General features: G+C 41.8%; 1 protein-coding gene across 1 annotated transcript in view; it reads left to right on the top strand.

Moving 5' to 3' along the window:
- The window catches only part of GUCY2C (guanylate cyclase 2C), a 71,683-nt gene that overhangs the window by 38,989 nt on the left and 17,111 nt on the right, over positions 1 to 15,583 (top strand). Inside the window, exons 13-20 of the mRNA XM_026502374.4 lie at positions 2,719 to 2,781; positions 3,351 to 3,422; positions 3,851 to 3,955; positions 8,969 to 9,055; positions 10,156 to 10,288; positions 12,727 to 12,864; positions 13,628 to 13,716; positions 15,359 to 15,450. Of these exons, the coding sequence (XP_026358159.2) occupies positions 2,719 to 2,781; positions 3,351 to 3,422; positions 3,851 to 3,955; positions 8,969 to 9,055; positions 10,156 to 10,288; positions 12,727 to 12,864; positions 13,628 to 13,716; positions 15,359 to 15,450 (779 nt within the window). The remainder of the gene's footprint in view (positions 1 to 2,718; positions 2,782 to 3,350; positions 3,423 to 3,850; positions 3,956 to 8,968; positions 9,056 to 10,155; positions 10,289 to 12,726; positions 12,865 to 13,627; positions 13,717 to 15,358; positions 15,451 to 15,583) is intronic.

Genomic DNA, 15,583 nt, shown 5'->3' with positions numbered 1-15,583 from the left:
CGTTTGCCTGCATTCTCCCTCAGCCAGGACATACAACAGCAGCAAGTAATAATCACTCCCCTTCGGTGCAGCCAAGGCTAGAGCCCAATCATCTCACCTGCAGTGCTCGCCACAAGGAGCTCACGAGTTAAACTTCATCATAACTTTGCTGATGAGGAAACGAAAGGATGTGGGGTTAGGAAACAGTGCGGGGTCACACACGGCTTATGAGTAGGATTCCTGCAAATAATAAGAACTGAGGCTTACTGAGCACTTCTCACGTGCCAGAGGCATTGACCCATTTCATCTTCCCCCGAGCCTGAGGTAACAGGACTAGAACTCCAGGAACATGGTCACAGTTTGAACCTAGTCTGTCTAACTGTGAAGTCTAAGATCCTAAAACCTACTAGTCACCATATTCTTACAGAGTTTTTATACCAAAGCACATTAAGAGATGAGGGAGACCCAGAACCTCCACATGACGGGATTAGTGGGGTTCCTCAGCCTAGGGCCAAGTCGATAGGATAATATGACTTGAGATGCCTCCCTGCCTAAAATCAGCAAAAGTAAAATTGCAGCCTGGGTCAGGTGTGTTCTTAGAGCCACCCTACCAGTCTTGGCATGCCACCCAACTCCTGCCTGTCGCACTCTAAGAGCTAGGATCCCCTCATGCTGTACAAGGACTAGGTCTCCCTTGCTTCCAGCAATGCTCCTGCTCTGACTGACCTTCCTGTGGCATTGGGAACCTCACACATAAAACTTCTATTTGCAAAGACCACTCTTATCTCAGTCAAGTGTCAGGGTAAAATCCATCTTGCAGTAATTCACAGAAAGGTACAAATGACCATAAGACTATTGGACTTCCCAAGGGAGAATTTTTGGATCCAAATGACTAATTGGCAGTACCCCAGGAAGGGGGGGAGGAGACCTCTAGAAGGAGTGAGTGCATCTCCACCTCTGGTATGACACCGGGACGAGCTCCCACGTGGCCCACCTCTGCACACATCCAGCCATGCCTCCGCTCCTCACAAGCCTCCCCCACTGCCGCAAACCCCACACTTCATATTTGTTCTTTTTGATGAAGCCTAAAATACTGTGTCTCCGTTTTCTTGAAATGTAAATATTCCTAGAAATATAAACCATCCATCCCTCATCAGACATTTCAGAATTTTTATACATTAATTCATCAGATTAGCCACTCACCTGGCTAAGGACTAAGTCTTTGGGACAGTAAGCTTAAAGGAGGGAACGGAGAGGTGATTCGGGGCATGGGGGATCATGGTCACGCTGAGTTTCAGGCAGGCTGGGAAGCAGGTGGCCAAGGACTAGGTGTCAGGAGAGGCCCTCCGGCCCTGTGAGTCAGGTGGAGTGGGGAGAAAGCGCAAGGAGGTCAGCCAAAGCCGGCCAGAGGGGGAAATGCCGGCCCAGCAGACAGGAAATGGTGCAAGTCCCGGATGTGCGCTGAAGGCAGAGATAAGGAAACAAGACCAAGGGACGGGATGAGAAAGAGTACATCCCTGTACTAGGACAGAAAGGGGCAGAAAACCAAAGCAGCCAGACAAGGAGAGAAGTCAGGAAGGTCAAAGGGATGAGTAACAGATGAAAATAATGAAGACGAAGATAACTTGTTTAAGGATAAAACACTTATATTTGCAAGAAAAGTTCACAAACTTTATTGCATTTGATGCCCAGTACCCCTGTCAGTTAGAATTTCCCAGAAGAAGTACTGAGGTTCAAATAGCTTAAATGACCTAATCGAGGGCTCAGTAAAAAGAATATGAGACAAGGCAGCAAGCTCAGATTTTGGCATACCCGTATGTGACAGTGTCATTTAACCCGTATGTGGCCCATTAGTAAATGAGAAGAGGAAGAGAAGACATCTGACATTTATTAATCTGCATTGTGCCAGGCATCATGCTTGGAATTTGATATAGTTTATTTCGCTCACATTTCAAAAGGTCCTATGAGGTAAGTTTTAACCAATATTATAATACATCACAGGTTTCTATGAGAACCAAATTAAAAGGGGCAATAGTTCTCAATCTTTTTTCTGCCTTGAGACCAGAAGTCTGGCAGACCAAGTGCCATATTTAGCCTGCAGGGCTCAGTGTGTGTGTGTGTGTGTGTGTGTGTGTGTGTGTGTGTGTGTGTGTGGTGTTTCAGTCAATATTTAACATCTTTTAAAATTAATCACCAAATATAAAGATTTTGGAATGGCATAAGAAAATCCATATTACCAGCTTCTTTTGACAAATCAGACAATCTGGCAACTCTAGGTTGAATCCAGAGCTGATGGGGCTGCCCCCCGCTTGGACACCCACCCAGTGTCCTCACTTGCATTGCTAATTGGACCCTGTGGTGTGGGTTTGCAACTCAAGTGCACAACAGGCTCCCCTCGGAGCACCTGTCTCTAGCTACAGGCAGTGATTCCCAGCAGAATGGGCCAGGAGAGGAGGAAGCAAAGGAATCCCTGGCTGACATAGGCCTTCCCTTAAGAAGGGAAGAAGAGGGAGGAAGACCCAGAGGTAAGCATGAGAGGTAGACATCTGGAAAGAAGACCCTAGTGGAGAGGGAAAGTGAGTAGTGACAGGGAAACACAAGACCATGGTCACAGTTTTGCCAGGAGCCTGCCCCATGCTGTGAACCAACAGATACGCCCAGCTGGCAGAGGCTGTCTGCCTTCATAGTACATGGGACAAGTATGAAGTGTCTATAATAATTAGCCTTTTCTTGTGCTAGATCGACGATGACAAGAGACGAGATACAATTCAGAGACTCCGACAGTGCAAATACGACAAAAAGGTGACTAGTCTCCTCTGCTTCTCTGAACTCTCAGTCAGGCTATGTTCCAGGCCTTCTGCCCATCGTTGCCCTGGCTCCTGATGTTGACTGTGCAATGGTGCAGGCTGACCCCAGGGGCTGTTCCTGGAGCTTTTCACAGGGATGGGCATGGCTCTGCTTCACGGCTTACAAAACTCACAATCCTGGACAAATTGAAGGACAAATAGAATTTTTAAGAGCAGGGGAGAATAGGAAGGAAAAGGAGAAATGAAAGAGTTCAGAGCAGTCCAAGCCACCCTAGAATGATATTGTGGCTTACTGCAGTGGGAATACGACAATCCCACACAGGGGTTTTGGATCTTCTTTCCTCCCCGGGCCCTCCCTTCTCATTTAGTCATTCTTAAAGAAACATTCAAACCTGAGCCTATGCCAGGTACTAGGCACCCGGGATATAAACATCAATAAAATTGTGTCACTGCTTTCAAGAGCTTACAGTACACAGGAAAGATAGACACACACCAAATTATTATAATATGCACATAAGTGGTCATGCTACAACATTATCTCCTTAATTCAAATGCTCTTTGCAGCGAGTGATTCTAAAGGATCTCAAGCACAACGATGGCAATTTCACGGAGAAACAGAAGATAGAATTGAACAAGGTATGTGTCTCTTACTTGAAATCCTTAAATGAGAAATAACTTCACTCCATCCTCCCTGAGCACTGAAGTCCCTGGCGGATCCCGATGTTATTGGGGGTGGACACCAAGAAAAAGTCCTCAGACCAAGAAATGGGAGACTCTACTTCTCTTTGTTGAAAATTCTACCAACAGAAGTTGAAGAGTGGTGTTTGATGGTGTAAAACATACTAGAAATCTATTAGCATGTCCTTGAAAATGGCCCTCGTTGGTGATAAAAGGAAAACTGTTGAAGATGTAGTGTCAGTAAGGAATGTACTGGCATTGCAATGTATCGGGAACAGTAGGTCTTCCCAAAGACCTAAAGCATGACATGTTTTATTAGTGTATTAATTTTTACCGTGGCACTGCTCTGTGGCTGACTTGCTTTGTAACTCAACATGTTATCTTAGTTGCTTCAGATTGACTATTACAACCTCACCAAGTTCTACGGCACAGTGAAGCTTGATACCATGATCTTTGGGGTGATCGAATACTGCGAGAGAGGGTCCCTCCGGGTAAGGAACCGTGATCATTTCCAATTTCCTAACTGGCCAGACACACGGGGAAAAATATTTAGTAGAAATGTTGAACATTTACCCAGTGAAATAATATCAGAGAACTATCAGGGAAAAGTGGCACAGTCCGCATGCTTCCCAACTGGGTCACTTAGATTTTGTCAACAAGTCTTATTACATCTTTACCAAAAAAAAAAAAAAAAAAAAGCAAAAAGTAGGAGTGTAGACTTGAAAAGCCAGAGAACAGATGTGGGAAAGTGAGTGATCACCTCTAAATTCATTTTATTTTACTTGCATACTTGCTCTTGCATTAAGAGAAAAATGGATAGTCAACCTTAACCAAATAAGCACTGGAGAACTGTCCATAGGTCCTGGTTCTGCTACAGTCTAAATTCCTACCCTTCTCTCCTTTGGGAGGTTGAGGATGGCCCAGGAATTGCCAGATGTGGTCAGGCCTTCTGGCTGAGCAAGTCCAAAGCAGAAAGAGAAAGTAAGACAGGGCTGAACCAAGTTCTTGGGAAGAACAAAGCTTCAAGTGAGGAATATGAAATCATTGGGTAGTTCAGAAGGGCAGGCATATATGAGAACCGTTTTCATACAAGAAACAAAGTCGGGTTTCAAGCAGAAACAGAACTAGAATGGGGAAATGGGCAGGAATACAGGATAATTGCATCAAAGAGCATTGAAATATTTGCACCTCACCTTTAGCATTTTCCGGGCATATGTTACAAGAGCTTTCAGCCTTTTAAATACTTTTGGATAGGGTGACCATATAGTTATTATCAGGATACTTTGAGAAGGAAAGGGGTCCTATAGCAATTTTGTTGGCATAGCAGATATAAACTGCAGCTGGGTCCAAGCAAGTAAGGATGTGTGGTCACTGTCTTTGGGCTACATTCAGATCCCGTTTCTTAATTTTCTTAAAAATAACCTCATTGTCCTCCCTACAACAAAGCCAAAATACTAAGAATCAGGGCAGCAGCAACTTCAAAGAGGTCCAAATATTCACAATACAATACAATTTTTAAATAATAAAATTTTTAAATTAATCACTTAGAATTTTTTTAAATAAGCTTCAATTAAAAAAAGAAGAGTAGCTTTCAAAATGTGTGGCATAAACTCAAACCTATCCTCAAGGAAAAAAAGAATAGCCCTAAATGCTATTTTCTCTTAAAAAAAATAATCTATTCAATGCAAAATTTAGAAGAACAACTATGGCCTAAGGAAAGAAAACTTACAAAGTTTAATCATTATTAAAAAGATAGAATTTTAAAGTGCTTTCATGAGGTTGTTTTTTTTAATATAAAACATAAAAGCTTTGACATTGGCCCCAGTAACTTCTTAATAGACACATCTCCTGAGGCAAGGGAAACAAAAGCAAAAATAAACTATTGGGACTTCATCAAAATAAAAAGCTTCTGCACAGCAAAAGAAACAAGCAGCAAAACTCAAAGGCAACCTATGGAATGGGAGAAGGTATTTGCAAATGACATCTCTGATAAAGGGCTAGTATCTAAAATCTATAAAGAACTTATAAAACTCAACACCCAAAAACCAAATAATCCAGTTTAAAAATGGGCAGAAGACATGAATAGACATTTTTCAAAAGAAGATATCCAGATGGCCAACAGACACATGAAAAGATGCTCAACATCACTCATCATCAGGAAAATGCAAATCAAAACCACAATGAGATACCACCTGACACCAGTCAGAATGGCTAAAATTAACAACCCAAGAAACAACAGGTGTTGGCAAGGATGTGGAGAGACGGGAAACTCTTACACTGCTGGTGGGAATCCAACCTGGTGCAGCCACTCTGGAAAACAGTATGAAGGTTCCTCAAAAAGCTAAAAATAGAACTACCCTATGATCCATCAATTGTAATACTAGGTATTTACCCAAAAGATACAAAAATACTAATTTAAAGGGACACACACGCCCTGATGTTTATAGCAGCATTATCAACACTAGCTAAATTGTGGAAAGAGCCCAAACGTCCATTGACAGATGAATAGATAAAGAAGAGGTGGTATATATATATACCATGGAATATTACTGAGCCATAAAAAAGAATGAAATCTTGCCATCTGCAACAACATGGATGGAGCTAGAGAGTATTAGACTAAGTGAAGTAAATTAGAGAAAGACAAATTACCATATGATTTCACTCATATGTGGAATTTAAGAAACAAAACAGATGCATAGGGGGTCAAAAAAAAAAAAGAGGAAAACCGAGAAACAGACTGAACTGTAGAGAACGAACTGATGGTGACCGGATGGGAGGTGGGTAGGGGATGGGTTAAGTGGGTGATGGGGATTAAGGAGGGCATCTGTTTTGATGAACACCGAGTGTTGTGCGATGTTGAATCAGTAAATTCTACGCCTGGAACTAACATGACACTGCATGTCGACTAACTGGAATTTAAATAAAAACTTGGAAGGAAAAAAACATAAAAGCCTCTCATATATCTAATTAAAATTCTTAAAACAAAAATACCAAAAACGGGAATAAAAAATAAAGCTATGAAAAAGATATTTTCAGTTATGAAAGAATACCTCGTGGCTATTAAAGTGTGAAATCTTAAAAGAGGAAAAATCAATTTCAGAAACAATATAAACATGAAAATTTGACTCAAAAGCTAAAAGCTTAAGTAGGACAATAATAATAAAAGAAATTATAATTTCCATTATAGAGAATACCAGATTCAGCTTATCTCTTTAAAACTTGAAAAAGTAATTCTCATTGTCCACATAAATACTATCCTAGTATTAAATGAAAAATGAACGTCTTCTAAATTCATTTGACATTGAACAAGGCTAGCATAAAGTTGATAGTAAAATATGATTAAGATTAACCACATTTATGGAATTAGATGGAAAAATTATAAATAAAATACTAGTAAGTCTAAGCCAGTTGTATATAAAAAGCATAATATAATCAGATATGGTTAAGTCTAGGAAAGGAAAAAATATTACTATAATTAATACATCGTATCAAAAGGTCATAGAAAAATCATATGATCATTTTAATTGGTGCTGAAAAGTATTATTTAAATTGATGCTGATGTAAGGTAAACACACATTCCTAACAACAACAATTTCAGGTCTTTCAAAATTACAGAGCTTCCTTGATTTACAATGGGTTACACATCCCCATAAAGCCATCGTAAGTTGAAAATATCTTCAGTCAAAAATGCATTTACTATATCTAAACTACCAAACAGTGTAGCTTAGCCTGGCCAACCTTAAACGTGTTCAGAACAGTTACGTTAACCTACAGTTGGGCAAAATCTAACACAAAGCCTATTTATAATAAAGGGTGGAACATCTCATGTAATGCAGTGAACACAGTACTGAAAATGAAAAACAGGATGGCTGTATGAGCAGAGAGCGGTTGTAAGTCTATTGGTTATTTACTCTGTGATCAAGTGGCTGGCAGGGAGCCTCGGCTCCCTGCCCAGCATCATGAATCGCCAGCCCGGGGAAAAGGTCCAGATTCAAAATTCGAAGTATGGTCTCTACTGAATACATATCACTTTCACACCATCATAAAGTAAAAAAAAAAAAAAAAAAAAAAGTAAGTCAAACCATTGTAAGTCAGGGACCACCTATAGAAATGTTGTTGATAGGAGGGCTAGACCAAATCCAATTCATTTGATTTCCATGAGATGAAATTTTAGAATACCAATTAACAGGGCCTAGTCAAAGGGTTTCACATGGCCTTTTCATCCCTAAAATGCCCAGTCAACATTTAGGTAGTATTTTTGGCTCTCTGCCCTAAAGTAGGAAACCTCTATTATCTGAGTGGTCCTGGGCCCCCTTCTGGCATTGTTTACTCCTGTTGGGAGCAGACAGAAGGCCCTTCTATAGGAAACCCGTCCTTTGTGTCTTGAGTCTCAAAGCAAAGACTGTGCCAATGCAAACTTTATAGTCCGCTCCCTGACCTAATCCCTTTAGGCTTCAATCCATGGCAAATCCCGTCGGAACCTACTTTTGTAAGGAAACAAATGAACAAGTCTCTCCCTAGATTAAAACAATAGACTTCCCATCTTATAAATATACAACAACGTTGACTAATCTTATTAGGAACAGTTGATTCATTTATGCAACAAATACTTAGAAGTCGTCCATACATGCCAGACATTGTTCTAGATATTGCAGATACAGAACACAAATTATCACAGAGTTTACATTTTCATAGGGAGAAGAGATCATAAATGAAAATATATAAACTATGTCAGGTGCTAAGGGAAAGAATTACTTTAGAGTCTGTCTGCTCATAATTTCCTTCCCTTAACCTGGCCTGGTACCCACGGCCAAGGCAGCCTTATCTGAAATGATTAATGACTTTGGACCCTTCTTTGGAAATTACTGGTGCTGAGCCCTTAAAACTAAAGGTCAGACCGGGCTATTGTTGGTTGTTTGAGTATTACTATGAGGAACAGTTATTAGCTCCGCTAAAACCCTGTATCTTGATCGAACCATCATCATATTAAAATGGTGAGTTCAAAATTCTACAATTCATACGAATTATAAGAACTGTGTCTTATTGACAGAGGACTTGGTAAATGTAAAGAAAACGTAGGGCTGTAAGGTAATGGATGCAACCGATCATAAACATAAGCCTAAGGAAGGGATTCCTGAATAGCGATTCCTGGTTGAAACACACTGGAGGAATTTCAGTGAGCTAGAGCCCACAGCCCACCTGTGAATCGGGCTGACAGCCCATGCTCCTGGCAGGTGTCTGCTCATTCCTTTACCCCTGGCTGGTGGAAGAACCAGGATTTGGGATGCTAGGGGTGTCTCCTGCTCATTCCATTGCGGTGAGAGCCACCCGATGTTTCGTAGGAAAGAAGAGAAATACATATTCAGGAAAACCAGGATGATGGAGTTTCAGTTGGTTTCTGAGCCCCAGGCCCCGTGATTAGAAGATTATTATTAGCCTGTAATCATCTCTCCACAGTATCCCTCCTCGCAACAACTTCTCCCTTTTCTTTTTCTGCCGTTCAGGAAGTTTTAAATGACACCATCTCCTACCCTGATGGTACCTTCATGGACTGGGAGTTTAAGATCTCGGTCTTGTATGATATTGCTAAGGTAAGAGACCTATAAACACAAAAGGCATTTATGCAAACGAGACGTAGGAAAACAGACCTAGCAGGCTTTCAGCCTCTCTGAGCATTGGTTTCTTCATCTGTAAAATGATAGTAAAAATAGGACACATGTCAGAGGGCTGTTGTGAGGATTTCGTAAAGAATGCATGTGCTTCATACGATGCTTGGTACAAGTAAATGTTCGATGACAAGCTATTCTTTTTATTATTATATTTTTCCTACTCTGAGTTTGGGGCACACATTTTCATAAACTCGCTGGAAAGCTAAATCATATTAAGCTGCAGGCAAGACAACAATCTTCAACTTTTTATGAGAAATTATTAAGGGCAGGCAACCCTCTTGCACCAGGCAACAATGAATTTGAACATGTATGTTCTCAGATAAGAAAAAGGAAGTGGACACCAATGACCAGGACCTCATTCAAGAATGAAAAAAAGTCCGAAGATTGAGCTGTTTGATAGTCTTAAGTCATCTAGGATCAGAATCAGTTTTTAAATATAGGATCTCCACCCTCTTTGCCACTTTTCACTCCTGTGATCTGGGCTGGAAACCACTTTCTGCAAGGACACCTCTGGCCACCAGAGGGAAACACAGCAACCCAAAAACCTAGGGTTGGGGGGGCCTTCCCCTTTCATACCTGAAGGAAACATTCTCTTTCAAAATAGAATGAGCCCAGTGATATTTTGGGAAATAACAAGCCTAGCCCCTTCTTTCAGAAAGGCAAGGCTGTCGTATTCATATTTTTTTAATTGAGGTAAAGGACCAGAGATATACCCAAGATCACAGATCGAATAAGTGGTCAGCAGAAACATTTAATTAAAAAAAAAAAATTCGGATCAGCACTTTGTTTCATATTAGATGTAACTATTTAACTACAGGCTTTAGACAGTTGCCTCTTCAGATACAGTGCTGAGGCAAATATGAGGGCATTAACAATATTTTTAAAGTAAATTTAATGGAACTACATTTAAAATCTGATAATGTGATTCTATCTGCTTGCTGAAATGTCATTCCTTTCTTTAAAATAATCAAGCAGCTGAACAGTGTCCTATCTTTGTTTCCCTGTCACCCGAAAAATTACAGGGCATGTCGTACCTGCACTCCAGTAAGACCGAAGTCCATGGCCGCCTGAAATCCACCAACTGCGTGGTGGACAGTAGAATGGTGGTGAAGATCACTGATTTTGGCTGCAATTCCATTTTGCCTCCAAAAAAAGGTTTGTAATGAATGACATTTTACTGGTTTCCCACTTAAAAAAAATTCTCACGAGTCCATTTAAGGTGGTCAGGGAGTGGTGATGCTGATCAGGAAATAAAGACTTGAAGCCACAAGAGGAAACAGCTGGCTCATTCTCCAGCACTTCACCCTTGTCAGTTTTCAACCAGTGCTTCTTGAGTTGAGCAAGCCTCCTCTGTGGGTTTCCTTCATCTGTGTGTTTCTTGATATCAGCGAGGAAATCATGAAGTGCTTACTGGCTGCGGAAGCAGAACTGGGTGAAAAAATAGACAAGGTTAGAGTCGCGAGAGACATAGAAATCATCTAGTCTAACCCTCTTCCTTCAAGACAGAATTGAGGCTCCAAGAGCCCAAGACATTTGCCCAAGAAGATAGAATTCAAGGCCGAAGACCTATTTCTAAACTCTCATTCAGTTATCTGTGATAATAAGAAATGATAATGATAAGGGAAAAAAACCCTCTTATTAGTAAAATACAGTCTTACTTATCCCTTTCTGCATTGTGATAAGGGTCAAAACAAGTAACACAAAGAAAAGTGATTTGCAATGCATAAAGTTTTGAATGAATGAAATGAAATGTTTTTCATATTGAACATTTATCCATTTTTTACTATAACTCAGGGTCAAACAGCCTCAGAATTTTGGCACTCATATATAATGCCTCAAAATACCACCTCGATCCAAAACCTAAATTCTATTTCTAATTCTACTTGACAATCCTTTAGTTTTCCCTTAATAAAATAATAATTATGGGGCTCCTGGTTGGCTCAATTGGTTAAGTGTCCAACTCTTGGTCTCATCTCGGGTCTTGATCTCAGGGTTGGGAGTTCAAGCCCCACGTTGGGCTCCACACTGGGTGCGGAACCTACTTAAAATAAATAAAATGCATTTAAAAAGTAAATAAATGAAAGAAAAATTACAATTCCGCTCCTACTTCTTCAGTCTCATCAAGCATAAGATGACATTGGACTCAATCCAAAAAGTGCTTAATGAATATCTACCACGTGTCAAGCATGGTTCCTCGTGCGGTGAAACAAATCTCCTTCATTAGATGACTCACCGCGACGCAAAATCAGATGAATTGCTGGTCAAATGCTTTCCTCTTGACCATCACTCAGTTATACCTATCCATCTATTTGCTGTTGATTACCCAAAATTTTAGCATACGTAGATCTTACCTTTCCTACTACCCCAAACCATTAGGATCAATCGTATATGAATCACAAGTCATATAAATTAATAAGACATAAATTCAAAAAGGTAATGAACGCTTGGATGGCAAACCAAATGAGAAAAACGTGCCTCAGCAGGCCCCTGACCTCCCGACATGAATCTATAGATGTTTTTCATTGAAACTGCCGAAGACAGAAATCGTAATAAGTTTAGAAGGAGCTAGGTGATCCTAGAAAACTTACATGGGATGGAGGAGAATTAATTGTATGCCCTTATTGTTACTAAATAAGCTGTGTGATAGGGCTCGAAAGCCAAGTGTCTGTAGGAAGCAAACACGGAACACAGGGGCGCTGCACTTGGGTGACTGCATGGAAGCGTTAGCAAGCAGCAAGCACAGAGTAAAATGTGAGCAAACTGTATGCATTATTTTTTAATATTTTATTTGTTTATTTTTGCGGGAGAGCACGAGCAGGGGTGGAGGGGACAGAGGGAGAAGCAGACTCCCTGCTGAGCAGGAGCCCAATGCGGGACCCAATCCCAGGACCCTGGGATCATGACCTGAGCTGAAAGCAGATGCTTAACGGACTGAGCCACCCAGGCGCCCAGATTGTATGCATTATTTTTTAAAGGATACCGTGGGAACCCAAGAAAACACATCTGTGAGCAATAGCGGATTTAGAGGCTGCCAATACGTCCCACCTGCAAAATATCAGTGATAGGCTCTTTATTTAAATGCATTTAAACATGTGTGCATATATATTAAACATAATATTTTTAGGTGACATAAAGTATACAAATGTATTTTATATTTTATAATAAAAATATATAAACATATATTTTTTATTTATGAAGGCTTTCGTAGATGTATGCCATATGTCCCAAAAGCTATTAAATCCTCAGCCCCTCATATTCTACTGCACTCATTCTACAAATATTTCCTGATATACCAGGTGCTATTCTCAGTAGGCTCGAGGGTTTTCAGCACTAGGATCCTAGAAGTTTTAGGGAAGACGTTGCCACGTGACTTCACCCAAATCCTGGCATTTCACAGTCAGCTTTTTTTCATAGTCAGTGTTCTCCCCCTATCACCAGCATTAGCATAAACTCCTCCAAAGGTTGGGACATACAAATTCAGGGCCACTTGGATTCAGGGAGCATGGTATAGAGACTTAAAGAACAGAAGCGGGTTGGAGACCTATGGGCCACTCATCTCCCTCAATTTCGCAATCTCAATGCTGAACGCACAGACCTGTGGACAGCCCCGGAGCACCTCCGCCAAGCCAGCATCTCCCAGAAAGGAGATGTGTACAGCTACGGGATCATCGCCCAGGAGATCATCCTGCGGAGAGAAACCTTCTTCACGTTGAGCTGTCGGGACCAGAACGGTAAGAGTCAGACTCATTCATCTGTGCTCTCTGGGAGCCCGCGTTCTAGGCTAAGACGCTCATCTCTTTGTGACCACAGCTCAGTCCCCTCACCTGCAAAAGTAATGACATATCCACCCCGCACGCCGCACAGGGGTCTTGGAGGGGTTGGCAGTATGAATGTTAGAATGCTCTGAAGAGCGTAACATACAGGATGTTGTCACCGGCAGTATTATTGTCAGTTAGAGACTCGTTCCTTACCCTGCCCCCCCTTCCTTCTGATCCTAATAAAAGACGAGTATCTGTTTAACACCTGAACTAGATCACTCTAGTGGGACAACATGCATTTTGTAGTTCCTACTGAGAGAAGATCTACAGTTTTTGTCACAGGTCCTCTCAGCGGGGGGCAAATGCTTCCTTCCATTCATCCAGTCCTTGCTTGCTGAGCAATTATTATGTCCCAGGTCTCAACTCTCTGGGGGGTGGGTGTCTGAGGGATACAGGGAAGGCGTGTTAGAGTCTTAGAAGAAGCCTACTAAAGGTAGTGGTATCCGAGTTACGTTTTAAAGGCTTAGGAACCTTAAGCTAACCTCCTGGGTAGGAGTGGGTATCGGACCCCTTCACCTGGTGGCTCATTCATCCTGTTGGGTGCTGGCCTGGGTTCTGCAACATTCTCACTGGGCACCCATCCAGGGCGGGGTGAACCAGTTCAAAGTCTGGCTGTGGCTAGAATGTTTTCATGCTGCGTTCTTTCTTGTCATTTGAATTATTCTCATCCCATCAGAGAAGATTTTCAGAGTGGAGAACGCCAACGGAGTAAAACCCTTCCGCCCAGACCTATTCCTAGAAACGGCAGAGGAAAAAGAACTGGAGGTGAGTGCATCTCCCTACATGAGTTTCTGGACTGCTCTAACAGATTACCAGCAACTTGGTGGACCAAACAACAGAAATTTACTGCCTAATGGTTCTGGAGGCCAGAGGTCTGAAATAAGTTGTCAGCAAGGTCATACTTCCTCCAGAAGCTCTAGGGGAGAATCCATTCCTTGCTTCTTCTGGGAGCTTCTGGGAGCTACTGACATTCCTGGCATGTGGCCACAACACTCCTATGTCTGCCTCCATGGTTACAATCTTGTCTCCTCTTTGGTCTAATCTCCCTCCACCTCCCCGCTGGATAAGGATTCATGTGACTACATGCGCCTACCTAGATACTGCACAATAAGGGTTCCCATCTCCTGGGCCTTTACTTCAGCCCACCTGCAACAGCCCTTGTTCCGAATAAGGTAACACTCACAGGCTCCAGAGGCCAGAACTCAGACATTCCCTTTGGGTGCCATTATCAGCCTGCCACACTCCCCACGTCCTTTCTCACCTCTCCCAACTCAAGAAAGAGCTGGCTCCTGAAGCCTGTATCCCATCCTCAGTGTTGAGGAGCTAAAAGATCAAGGTGTCCATGTGACACACTTATTAGGCTTATAAATGCTACCTGCTGATTTACAAATGAATCTGTCAGCACCTAGAAACAATAGAGAAATGTACACGATACGTTCCAGGACCCCCAATGGATGCCTGAAACCACGGATAATACTGAGCCCTGTATATACTAGGTTTTTTCCTATAAATACATACCTATGGTAAAGTTTAATTTATAAATTAGGCACAGTAAGAGATTGACAACAATAATAATAGAACAATTATAACAATATACTGTAATAGAAGGTATGTGATTGTGGTCAGTCTCTCTCTCTCTCCAAAATATCGATTTATACTGTACTCACCCTTCTTGTGTTGATGTGAGATGCTAAGATGCCCACATGATGAGAGAAAGCTAAGTGATGACACAGGGGCTGTGAGGTATTGTTAGGTTACTGTTGACCCTGCCGATAGGTCAGAAAGAGGGTCATCTGATTCTGGACCGTGGTTGACTCAGACAAGGAGGGACTGCTGGAAGTCGGAATCTCCTGGGGTGGGGCCTGGGCATAAGAAACTGGAAACCTCCCCAGGTGATTCTGCTGATAAGCCCTTTGGAAACCTTTGTGGAAGAGCCTCCAGTTAGAGTCACTGCCTCATACCCACCGACCCCAACGATTTATTGTCCTCTGTGACAGAAACCCTGCGAACTTCTGTAAAGCATTTTGTCTCTCCCAACAATCCAGCCTTGTCCAAATCGGTATCACATTTTTCATTAATTTAGGACATGTGTCTGTTTAACCCCTGAACTAGATCACTCTAGTGCGACAACAAACATTTTGTAGTTCTCATCGAGAGAAGATCTATAGTTTTTGTCACATGTTCTCTCAGGGGAGAAATGCTTCCTTCCATTCATTCCTTTAGAAGGATGAGGCAAGGTGGTGCAGAGGGCAGAGCAGAGACAGACTGAGGGGGACCCAGCAAGTTCATCCTCATGGTCAGAGTTGAGTTGTTCTAAAAATATTCCATGCCTCAACTACTCCCATGGAGGGAAGACAGTGGGCTTGGATACCGCCCCCTGAGCCAATCCACCCCTTCTTTCCTTCAGGTCTATCTACTCGTAAAAAACTGCTGGGAGGAAGATCCGGAGAAGAGACCAGATTTCAAGAAAATTGAGTCCACACTGGCCAAGATATTTGGGTATTGTTGAAATGTTTACTTTTCCTCACTAATTTCAGATTTTTCTAATGATAGTTGACATTCAGTGGCACCTCAGAATAGAATGCCCGTTCTAATGAAAAACCCCAGACCACAACACCTGTCTCGAAAAAAT

This window comes from Ursus arctos, unplaced genomic scaffold (assembly GCF_023065955.2).
Source record: "Ursus arctos isolate Adak ecotype North America unplaced genomic scaffold, UrsArc2.0 scaffold_26, whole genome shotgun sequence".
NCBI classification, from domain to species: domain Eukaryota; kingdom Metazoa; phylum Chordata; class Mammalia; order Carnivora; family Ursidae; genus Ursus; species Ursus arctos.
This window is presented reverse-complemented; position numbering and strand designations above follow the sequence as displayed.